Genomic DNA, 10,959 nt, shown 5'->3' on the forward strand with positions numbered 1-10,959 from the left:
CACACTCTCATTCACTCACACAATCACACACTACAGACAATTTTTCCAGAGATGCCAATCAACCTACCATGCATGTCTTTGGACCGGGGGAGGAAACCGGAGTACCCGGAGGAAACCCCCGAGGCACGGGGAGAACATGCAAACTCCACACACACAAGGTGGAGGCGGGAATCGAACCCCCAACCCTGGAGGTGTGAGGAGAACGTGCTAACCACTAAGACACCGTGACCCCCTTGCAGCAGCAACTATTTATTAAAAATAAAACTGAGCAGAATGACAGGTCTATAAAGAGACAGACAGATAAACAGACTGTGCATGGAGAGCAGTTGGTGTGTGTGTGTGTGTGTGTGTGTGTGTGTGTGTGTGCAGGATGTGTGCTCCTTAATATCACACTTCAGTACTGTCTCATAAAAAGGAGAAAGAAATCTCAAACCTCTGCAGCAGGCTGTGTGCGGCTCTGAATATAAGACACTTCACACCTCCAGACTGATATTTGTGTTATGTTGTGTGTCGTGTTGCTTAGTTTTTTTGTGTTATGTTTTATATTGTGTATGTTGTACATCCTTGTTTTGTTTTCACATGAACAGATAGAGACAGACAGCTTTTGTTATTATGTGAGAGCTCATGGAATAAATACACCACACTCCAACACACACACACACATGCGCACACACACACTTTCACATGTGTACACACACACTTTCACACATGCATGCGCGCACACACACTTTCACATACACCCACACACACACACACACTTTCACACAGGCATGCACACACACACACACACACACACACACACACACACACTTTCACACATGCATGCACAAACACACACACTTTCACACATGCATGCACAAACACACACACACGCATGCACACACAGACTTTCACACATGCGTGCACACAAACACACACACAATATCACACGTGCACACACACACACACAATATCACACGTGCACACACAAACACACACACTTTCACACATGCAAGCACACAAACACACACACACACAATATCACACGTGCACACACAAACACACACACACACTTTCACACATGCATGCACACAAACACACACACACACACAATATCACACGTGCACACACAAACACACACACACACAGTTTCACACATGCATGCACACACACACATACACACACAATATCACACGTGCACACACACACACAATATCACACATGTGCACACACATGCGCACACACACACTTTTACACAAGCGCACACTGCTGTATGGAACCTTTTTTCTGCCTTTATTATATTCTGCCTATATAAAAAAATAATAATAATAAAAGGTAACTGTGACTTTATGTCTCATTATTCTGTCTTTTTTCTCATTAATGCGCCGTATATTTCATCATTCTGACGTCATTTCTCCCAGTTACTCATTTTGATCTTGCTGTATGGTCATGATCACATTATAGAGTGTTATTTTGGTTGTGCTTTCACAAATACAGAGATTTAATTGGTCACACAACATAAATCTCAGCCTCCAGACTCTTAAAAGGTCCCAGAGCAGTGGGTTGTGACGCAGATGTCAGGTGATGCAGAAGTGCCGTATTTCAGTTAATGAGACTTTTAGATGGAAAAAGTTTCCAACATCCAACATTTTTGGTGCATCCACCGATAATCATGTTGACGTCCTGACGCCTGAAGCTGTTGGTGTATGAAATACGCAACTTCTGTGTCATCTGGCTTCGACTACGTCACATCCGATTCCTTCAGAACGTTCTTTAAGTCAGAATTCAGAGGTTTAAAGTCACAATTATCTTGTATTGTTTTTTAAAATGAGGCAGAAACGAGCTTCCATACTGCTGCAGTTATTAGTCTCATTAACCTTTTATCACTCTCTCTCTTCCTCTCTTTTTCTTTCTTTCTTTTTCTCTCTTTTCTTCTCCTGATTGTACCTTTCTCTTGATGGCTCCATCTTCCTGCATTCTTTCTTCCTGAAGAGCACAAAGTTGAGGGGCTCAAAGTCGAGATGGAAATCCAAAAAGCAGAGAAAACCATCTACTGTATGTAACTGCACTGAAGGAGACAGCTCTAACACACACACACACACACAGACGCACACGCACGCACACATACACACAGACGCACACGCATGCACACATACACACAGACGCACACGCACGCACACACATACACACACATACACACAGACGCACACGCACGCACACACATACACACACACACACACAGATGCACACACACAGACGCGCACACGCACACACACGCAGACGCACACGCACACACACACGCACACACACGCGCACACACACAGACGCACACACAGACGCACACACACAGACACGCAGACGCACACGCACACACACACGCGCACACACACAGACGCGCACTCACAGACGCACACACACACACAGACACACACGCACACACACAGACGCACACACACAGACGCACACACACAGACGCACACACACACACGCACACAGACACACAGACACACACACGCACACACAGACACACACACGCACACACAGACACACACACACGCACACACACACAGACACACACACACACGCACACACACACGCACAGACGCACACACACACACGCACACACACACACAGAGAACACCCTTTAATTTCAAAGCATCTTGTTCATGTTTCTTTGCCATAATGCCTGAGTGTTCTAAGTTGTATTTATTTTGTAGTGTAGCATTTAGTGTGTGTGTGTGTGTTTGTGTGTGTGTCATTGTTGGTGTGTGTAGTTGGACATGTATAAAACAGGATTAGGGAAGTGCTGATACACTGAACTGTTCCCATACAAACATACAGAGACAAAGAGACAGAAGCACTGAAAGACATTGTTATAAACATTATAAGATAAAAATATTGTGAATATCGTTACTAGTGTATAGTGTAGTGTAGCATTTAGTGTGTGTCTGTGTGTGTGTGTCTGTGTGTCTGTGTGTGTGTGTCTGTGTGTGTAGTTATGCCTAAACCTGCTGCTTTCTTACTGCATTTATGGACAGTACCCCCCCTTCTCTCTCTCTCTCTCTCTCTCTCTCTCTCTCTCTCTCTCCGTGTTTCCTTCTGTCTCCCAGCCCAGTCGGGTATGTGCCGGATCAGCAGCAGTGCAGCATCACACACTGAACGAGCTGATTGTGGTTCATGGTCTTCCTCTGCAGCAGCGCCACACAACTGCACCGGAGCATGCTGCACAGTAACAGACATACAAACACACACACGCACACACACGCACACACACACACAGCACTAGTGCTGCACCTCTGACTAAAGGGAGGCGTTGGTTGTCCAACTAAGTGGCAGATTCTGGATGTTTAAGGAAACTGCACATTTTTTCAAAGTCGACTTAAAAGTAACAAATAAAGAGCTACACAAAGCAGTGAAAGATCAGATGACACAAAGCTGCTTTATCATATTATTTATTATTCAATTTTATTTCTATACAAGTTTCAACAATGTACAACAACCAGCATGCAGCACACACATACTGAAAGCCATCTCTCTCTCTCTCTCAGTAGTGACTCAGAGGAGAGGTTGACCCTCTCTAAGCCCCGCCCTCATCGCTCTCTGGAACATAGCCCTTCCCTTTTAACCCGCCTTCCTCCATCATCGCGGAGACGACCTCTCCCTCCTCGCACACTCCTCCCTCTGACACAGTCCAACACACCAGGAAACATGGAGGACGTTATCAGAGGGACACGACTGTGAGACACATCTGTCTGTCTGCATGTATTTCTGCCTGTTAGTTAGTCTGTCTGTCTAGCCATCTGGGTGACACTCTGTCTGTCTGTCTGTCTGTCTGTCTGTCTGTGTCTCTTTGATTTCTTGTCTGATTGCCTGTGTGCTTGTGTGTGTGTGTATCAGAGCTCCAGCTGGTGATCGCCTCTCTTCTTCTGCCATGACTCTCAGCAGAAACACACTCCTCCCCCCAATTGGCACTGCAGACAAAGAACATACACACTCTGGACATCACACACGCCTCTCTCAGGTAAAACACACACAGATTTAGTGTACATACTTCACTGTACATCTTCACTGTGTAGTGTGCCAGGGAAAAGGTAAACATCATTTACTCGTGTGTGTGTGTGTGTGTGTGTGTGTGTGTGTGTGTGTGTGTGTTTGTGTAGCGCCAGAGAGCTCCTTCCAGTAGTGCTCACAGTTCTGTAGCAGATGAAGCTGGCAGCCTGCTGGCCATCTCCAGACCCACCACCACACACACCTTCAGGGTAAACACACACACACACGTTCCAGTTCCAGATGTATGTATTCCAGACAGTGTAGATCATATTCCTAACCAGGTCAATAAAATACGTGAACAGTGTGGTGAGTGTGTGTGTGTGTCTGTGTGTTTCAGTCAGATACACCTCATCGCCGCTCTTTCACTGTTCTGGACAGCAGTGTGCCGGAAAGACCAGGCAGAGTCACAGTGGGCACAGGTGCACACACACACACACACACACACACACACACACACACACACACACACACACACACACACAATGTGTTCAGTCTATTTTAACATGGTATTCTACTCTGTGTGTGCGTGTGTGTGTGTGTAAAGATTCTTTGGGTATTGGTGTAACAGGGATTAGCTTGGGTATTAGCAGCTCTTCCTTGTTGGACCCATTTACCACTCATACACTTGACCACTCCCCCACTGAGGATGGGGAGGAGCCTGAAGTTAGAGCCCCACCCCCTGGTCAGTGACAATTATTTCATCACCTTTAGTTTCATCACCAATGTTCATGTCTTTAGTTATTTAATCAGGATCTGTCTCCTTTTCTCTGTCTCTCTCTACAGCTCTGTTTGTTCCTGTGTCTCTCCGTTCACACAGCAGAGGAGGCATGATGACTCGATGCAACAGGCCAGGACCTTAGAACACACACACACACACACACACACACACACACACAAAGCAGTTCTCAGCAGATTTTTCTACAGTGTTTATGTACTGTTATTATTATTCTGATAATTATTGTTGTAGTTGTTTCATTTTTTAAAGTCCTATTTTTGTACAACTGCCAAAGACAATAATGCACACACACACACACACACACACACACAAACACACACGGTGCCATGTTTTTTCTGTATACCTTTTTGGTTTCTGTGTGTTATAAATGAAACTATAACAAACAATACATGTTACTACATGTCTTATAAACGTACTGGGGATTTTTATTATGCTTTTTTAATGATGGTTGTCAGGAAAACTTTGTGATTAAAAGCCTTAGTGCTGTAAGCCATACCACACACACTTTAATGTTTAATTTGGTTAATTAATATCGACACATTTTAATGATGAAATAAAGTTTTTTCAAAACTTGTAGAGTTGTCGTCTTTTTCCCTTGATCACTTTCTCTTGTCTACTTCCCCCTCATCCACTTCCCCTGAGCTACTTCCCCTATTTCTCTTCACTTTGTCCACTTCAACGTGCATTCATTTATTCTTCCATCCTCACTTACGCATTTATCTTTATTATTTCACCCAGACAGAGAACGTTTGTGTTTATCTCCGTATGTAGGAGTTTTATTGATATTCTCTTCAGGGTTGCATCTCTGCACACTGAATATTACACACTGTTGCAGACAGGGGGCAGCACTTACACATTCTCTCTCTCTCTCTCTCTCTCTCTCTCTCTCTCTCTCTCTATCATTCTCATACATATACACACACACAATATATTGGCAAAAGTTTTGGGACGTCTGCATTTACATGCACGTGAGCATTAAGAGTTCCTAAGGAGCCAAAAACAACCCCACACCATATCCCCCCCCTTGTCTGGCACAATGTAGTCAGTCAAATACTGTTCTTCTGGCAACCGACAAACCCAGACTCACGCATCGGATTGCCAGACAGAGAAGCGTGATTCTTCACTCCAGAGAACACGTCTCCATTGTTCTAGAGTCAAGTGCCAGTGTCCTTTATACCAACTACATCCAACAATTTGCATAAGGCTTGGATGTAGCTGCTCAGCCATGGAAACCAAGTTCATGAAGCTCTGTATGCACTGTTCTTCAGCTAATCTTTAAGGCCACACAAAGTTTGGAGGTCTGTCTCTATTGACCCTGCAGAATGTTGGCAATTTCTGCACACTGTGTTCCTCGCATGTGCTGACCAAGCTCTGTGATTTTACATGGCTGAACACTTTGTTTCTGAGTTGCTTTTGTTCTCAATTGTTTCCATTTTGTTATAACACCACTGACAGGAATGTGGAATATTGACTGTGGAATATTTAGTAGTAAGAATATTTCACAAATGGGCTGGCAAACTTTTACAGTACTATGCTTGAATTCACTGAGCTCCTGAGAGTGACACAATCTTTCACAAATGTTTGTAGAGTCGGTCTGCATTCGTAGGTGCTTGATTTAATACACCTGTGGCCAAAACTTTTGGTAATAAAGAATCTGTGTGTGTGTGTGTGTGTGTGTGTGTGTGTGTGTGTGTGTGTGTGTGTGTGATTATTGTTAAACCAGAAGCCCTGTAACAAAATTGCAATAAAAACGAGATCAAGATTCATGAAGTTGACACTGAAGACTTCATCATGTAAACCTCATTACATTGACAATGAATCACATTTGTTTGTTTTTTTAACCAGTTTCTAATTAGATTTGTGTCTGAAGCATCTGCCATGTGAACGAGACTGAATAAGTGCAGTGACTGCGAGTAAATTAGAGCCGATGAATGGAGTGACAGTGAATGGGGACTAAATACAAAAAATAAATAGATTTAATTTAGATTATGTGGAGTGTTATGTAGAAGTTTCTGTGATTAAGCTACTGCTATAGAAATGATAAGTTATTAGAACAAGCACACCTAATGACACCTAAGTGGATGTTATAATATAGGGGTGGAGTCATGACTCATGAACTTCCTGTCTTTCTCACTGCTGTGAATATATTCAGAATCATTACTGAATATTTGAAATCAATTTTATTCATGCTAAATTGTACCCTCAAACTCCTGGTTTATTATGGGCTATGAACAGACTTTAGAGTGACGGAGAGTGAATAAAGGAGTGAACAGAAGTAAATTCTGGTTCTTTTACAGCTTTGTTTTTATTGGGTCATAAAACTGAAGCACGACAAACACAAACACAGTAAAAACAAATTATTCCATCATGCAGGACACATTAGTTTCACTCGTAATACTCTCCAGTCTCTCTGTTTAAGACTTTCTCACTCTTTGTCTCTCTCTGTACTTACAGATAGTTGTGATATTGCAGTGTGTTCGATGTGTTTTGTGTCAGTAAACACACCATTATAACAGGAACAATGGCCATGTGATCTTCGCTCAGTGGTATTTTTCTGGTGTTTATTCAGTCTGTGTGAGTGAAGGTCTCAGCAGTCTCTCCTGGTCCGAACTGTCTTGCTGTGGTATTTAACAGGAAGTGCCCATCGTCTCATGAGATATATATCAAAAGTGTACAGTGTTTCTGCCTCCAGTCCACTTACTGTTGCTGTAGTAACAGCACGGCGAGCATCAAGTTCCTGGAAGTATTTACAGAGCACCCGCTGATCAGGAGGGCGGGAATCTGGTGTTAAGCAACGGTCTATGTCACTCCTTTGTTTACGGGGTTTAACTTGGTTTCGACCTGTCTTACTCTTCTGTTCACTACACGTCATTATGTCTTGACCTTTTTCTGTTCTTGGTCCACTCCATAACCCTCTGTCTGCACCAGTCTCACTCCTCTGTCTACCCCGTTTCAGACTGTTTCCAACTGTCCCATTCTGCATGTCTGCCCTGCGTCTGTAGAGGCAGTAAAGTCCTCGTTCCTCAGTTCCCATCCATGCGAGTGTAACAGAGCTGCAGGTGCGCAGTGTGTTAAAGCTCTTGATGTGGAGTGTATGTGGCAGCGCCGGCGCTTCCCTGCGGTGGAATGCAGATGATGCTTGCATTTTCAAGCACAAAGTCTCACTCTCTGCTGTATATGTGTGTGAAGCAGCGAGTCGGAGCTGGATCAGGTAGGAGGAGAATCCCTGCAGCCACATCTGGACGAGTTGATCTCCTACATCCTGTGATGTCAGCTCATTTCCTTGGGCCGAGACTGAAACAGTGAGTGTGTGTGTGTGTGCATTGTTGCAGCTCAGCAGCGTGAGCAGACCTTTCTTCTGCCCACCACGGGGCCGGAAACGGAAACTCTGCCTCTCACCTGCACCAGAACTCAGTGTGACCCACTGCACCTGCCCCTCTCTCAGTGGGGTCACACTATGTATGTGTGGTTCTTTGTGTGTGTGTGATTCTGTGTGTGTGTGTGCCACAGTTCCTATGTATGCTGCGCTGGTGCTGTTCATTCTGTCAATTACAAACAGATCAAAGTAATAGAGTGTGTTTGGAAGAAGGTCAGAGACGGTACACACACTTTCCATCTCTTCACATGCACACATCGCTCTTTTCTCCTCTTGTGCGGCACACAGACTCCTGTAGTTATGTTTGCTGTTCACAGTAACACAGTACTTATATGGATGTGTGTGTGTGTGTGTGTGTAGTGTTTTGAGAACAGTTGGACTTGGGTTCCAGGTCAGTGTCACACTGCTCATCCCGACTCCGAGCAAGTGCACTCTGGGGTCAAAGGGTAACTCTGGAAACACCCCCCATGGTGCAGGTCCTTCATGGAGATAAACATGTGCATGTGTGTCGTCCTGCGTTGATTTAATCTGCAGTGTGTAGATGGATATTGGGTGAAGTGCAGGACCCATGTAAGTGTCCACAGCACTGCCTGAATAGGAGTGGAGTGTCTTCTCATTTGTTGATTTTCTCCACCACACTTCAGGCTCGCTCTTCTTAAAGCTCCCTGAAAATCACACAATAAAGTAATCACACCTAATAAAAATAATCAGACAAATGCTAACCTCACACACATCATTATAACCAACAGGAAGAATGTTTACAGACATGTGAACTAAAGTGAATCTGCTCTGTGTTCCACTTTTAACACCTCTTCATTCTTAAAAGACAAACACAAAGGAGATGCTGATGATTGTAGTTCCTCAGTAAACTTCTCTCCATATCTACTATTACACTTCTTCTTACAGGAACTTGGCTCAGTGACCATCATGCAGGATGAAACTAATCAGAACAGGCAAGATCATCACTTTTTTCTGACTGCTATATTAAAATAATATTAAACAGCTTTATTATTAAAGTAATATCAGCACGATAATAGTAATAATGGGGGTAAGATGGCTTGGTGGTTAGAGCATTTGCTTCACACCACCAGGGTTGGGGGTTTGATTCTCACCCTCGCTGTGTGTGTGTGTGTGTGTGTGTGCAGGCTCCTGGTGCCTCAGGGGTTTGTGCCCTGGGTCTCTTGGGGTGGGCTCCAGGTTCTCTGCACTCAGTAGGATAAGCAGTGCAGAGGATGGATGGATAATAACAATGAACAGATTTGCACATTCCTCATTGCTAATGAACTAATTTGCTAATACAAATGTTCCTTCTTTAAACTAAATAAACACAATCTGGTTTTTTATCTTTACTTTTGCAAATGAACTCTGACAGCAAACATTTCAGAATCTAAGTGAATCATTTAAAGTAGCAGATGAAGATAAAGCAGATTAAATATTATTGCATCACTTCATGACTTCATGCTTCTCAAGAAACTTTCATGACGCATGATTTAAAGTGCTGAAGTACCGGGACGATAAAACACCCACAGCAGACTTTAGAAAAAAAACTTGCCAGTGAAGATTTTAGAACGTCAGATCATTAATAAAAGACAACTGGTATTTGTTTATTGCGGTCAGGATCCAGCCCAGACTTTGTCTGTCCTGCCCTTGTCTCGTTCTCCCCGCCTCTGCACACATGTTCCTCATGTGTTAATTGTCATGTCTATTTAGCCGTGCAGTGTTGCCTATGGTGGTGCGGAATCTTTGTCGTCTGGTCATGTCATGTTTTGTCGGGTTCTTGTCCCTGTTTTGTTGTTTTTAGTTAATAGTTTATTATCCACTGTACATACAACTGCATTTATTATATATATGTTCATGTCAATGTCATTCTGTTTTTACACTGTGGAGCTTCTGTACTACAACAAATAAAGACCTTTCTGATTCTAAATTCAGTTTATTTTACGCTATCCTGCATTCGGGTCTGTTTTTATCCCCCCAATGCTGACAATTGCATCTTTTCTACTGAGGGATGTGGTTCCTTCCTACATTACTGAACATGACTTTACTGGATTTACCACATTTGTGTGAGGAGCTGGGAGCTTTTACAGCATCTCTAACTGACACACACACACTCGCACACACACATTCGCACACACATACACACACTTACAGTAATGATTCTTGGCTGGTTTGTCCTTCAGGGTGTGTGCAGTCAGATGCCACTCAACACTTCCTGAACAGGGTGAAACTGTGAGCATCAGAGCTGGCATCTTCTTCCTCAATGTAAAATGGAACCTGAAATAAAGGTATGACTGTAGTATAATTCTATATGTAAATTGCTGTTATTTTGTGTTCTTTGTAAATCAGCACTGCATGTTATAAAGTTACTGCATACTGGATTGTGATTGGTCAGATGAGGTTGACTAATTTTCTATAACAACAGTCATTTCTATGGTAGCAGCTCATACACACACACACACACACATGTTCAATCACACAACATATACCACACATTGCACAACATTCTCACTCCTGCTCTGTGACTGTTCCTTATATCCTTATTACTGTTAAGAAGCCAAGATACAGTGAACATGTGAAGTTGAAGGAGTTTAATGGTGTCGACTGCTTGTTTGTTGAGTGTGTGTGTGAATCCTTCAGAAGACCTTCAGCGTATTTCAATAGAAAGAAAGCTCACATCATCAAACTTAACTGAACTGAACTATCTACTATAAACTGAAATATCTAGCCACAGAAGAAAAACGACACTAGGACAGGAGATATTTGTGTTTCAGCTCCTTGACGTCTGTCTTGTTTTAATGAATGCACTGTCTACAGAACT

At 43.2% G+C, this 10,959-nt stretch overlaps 2 protein-coding genes across 5 annotated transcripts in view; one reads left to right on the forward strand and one right to left on the reverse strand.

Moving 5' to 3' along the window:
• fam149b1 (family with sequence similarity 149 member B1) overlaps window positions 1-5,339 on the forward strand; it is a 9,772-nt gene extending 4,433 nt beyond the window's left edge. For 2 of the 4 annotated variants that reach the window (XM_060880623.1, XM_060880621.1), the window contains exons 9-16: window positions 1,972-2,034; window positions 3,090-3,208; window positions 3,528-3,716; window positions 3,877-4,000; window positions 4,140-4,238; window positions 4,367-4,448; window positions 4,574-4,711; window positions 4,813-5,339. In XM_060880623.1, coding sequence (XP_060736606.1) covers window positions 1,972-2,034; window positions 3,090-3,208; window positions 3,528-3,716; window positions 3,877-4,000; window positions 4,140-4,238; window positions 4,367-4,448; window positions 4,574-4,711; window positions 4,813-4,889 — 891 coding nt within the window. In that variant the 3' untranslated portion in view covers window positions 4,890-5,339. The remainder of the gene's footprint in view (window positions 1-1,971; window positions 2,035-3,089; window positions 3,209-3,527; window positions 3,717-3,876; window positions 4,001-4,139; window positions 4,239-4,366; window positions 4,449-4,573; window positions 4,712-4,812) is intronic. The other 2 variants (XM_060880622.1, XM_060880624.1) reach the window with 2 other exon arrangements.
• Window positions 5,340-7,298: 1,959 nt separating this feature from the next.
• The window catches only part of ndnfl (neuron-derived neurotrophic factor, like), a 12,332-nt gene continuing 8,671 nt past the window's right edge, over window positions 7,299-10,959 (reverse strand). Inside the window, exons 3-4 of the mRNA XM_060880625.1 lie at window positions 10,291-10,415; window positions 7,299-8,806 (exon numbers count right to left, since the gene is read on the reverse strand). Coding sequence (XP_060736608.1) covers window positions 7,353-8,806; window positions 10,291-10,415 — 1,579 coding nt within the window. The 3' untranslated portion in view covers window positions 7,299-7,352. The remainder of the gene's footprint in view (window positions 8,807-10,290; window positions 10,416-10,959) is intronic.

Source organism: Tachysurus vachellii, chromosome 10 (assembly GCF_030014155.1).
Source record: "Tachysurus vachellii isolate PV-2020 chromosome 10, HZAU_Pvac_v1, whole genome shotgun sequence".
Lineage (NCBI taxonomy): Eukaryota > Metazoa > Chordata > Actinopteri > Siluriformes > Bagridae > Tachysurus > Tachysurus vachellii.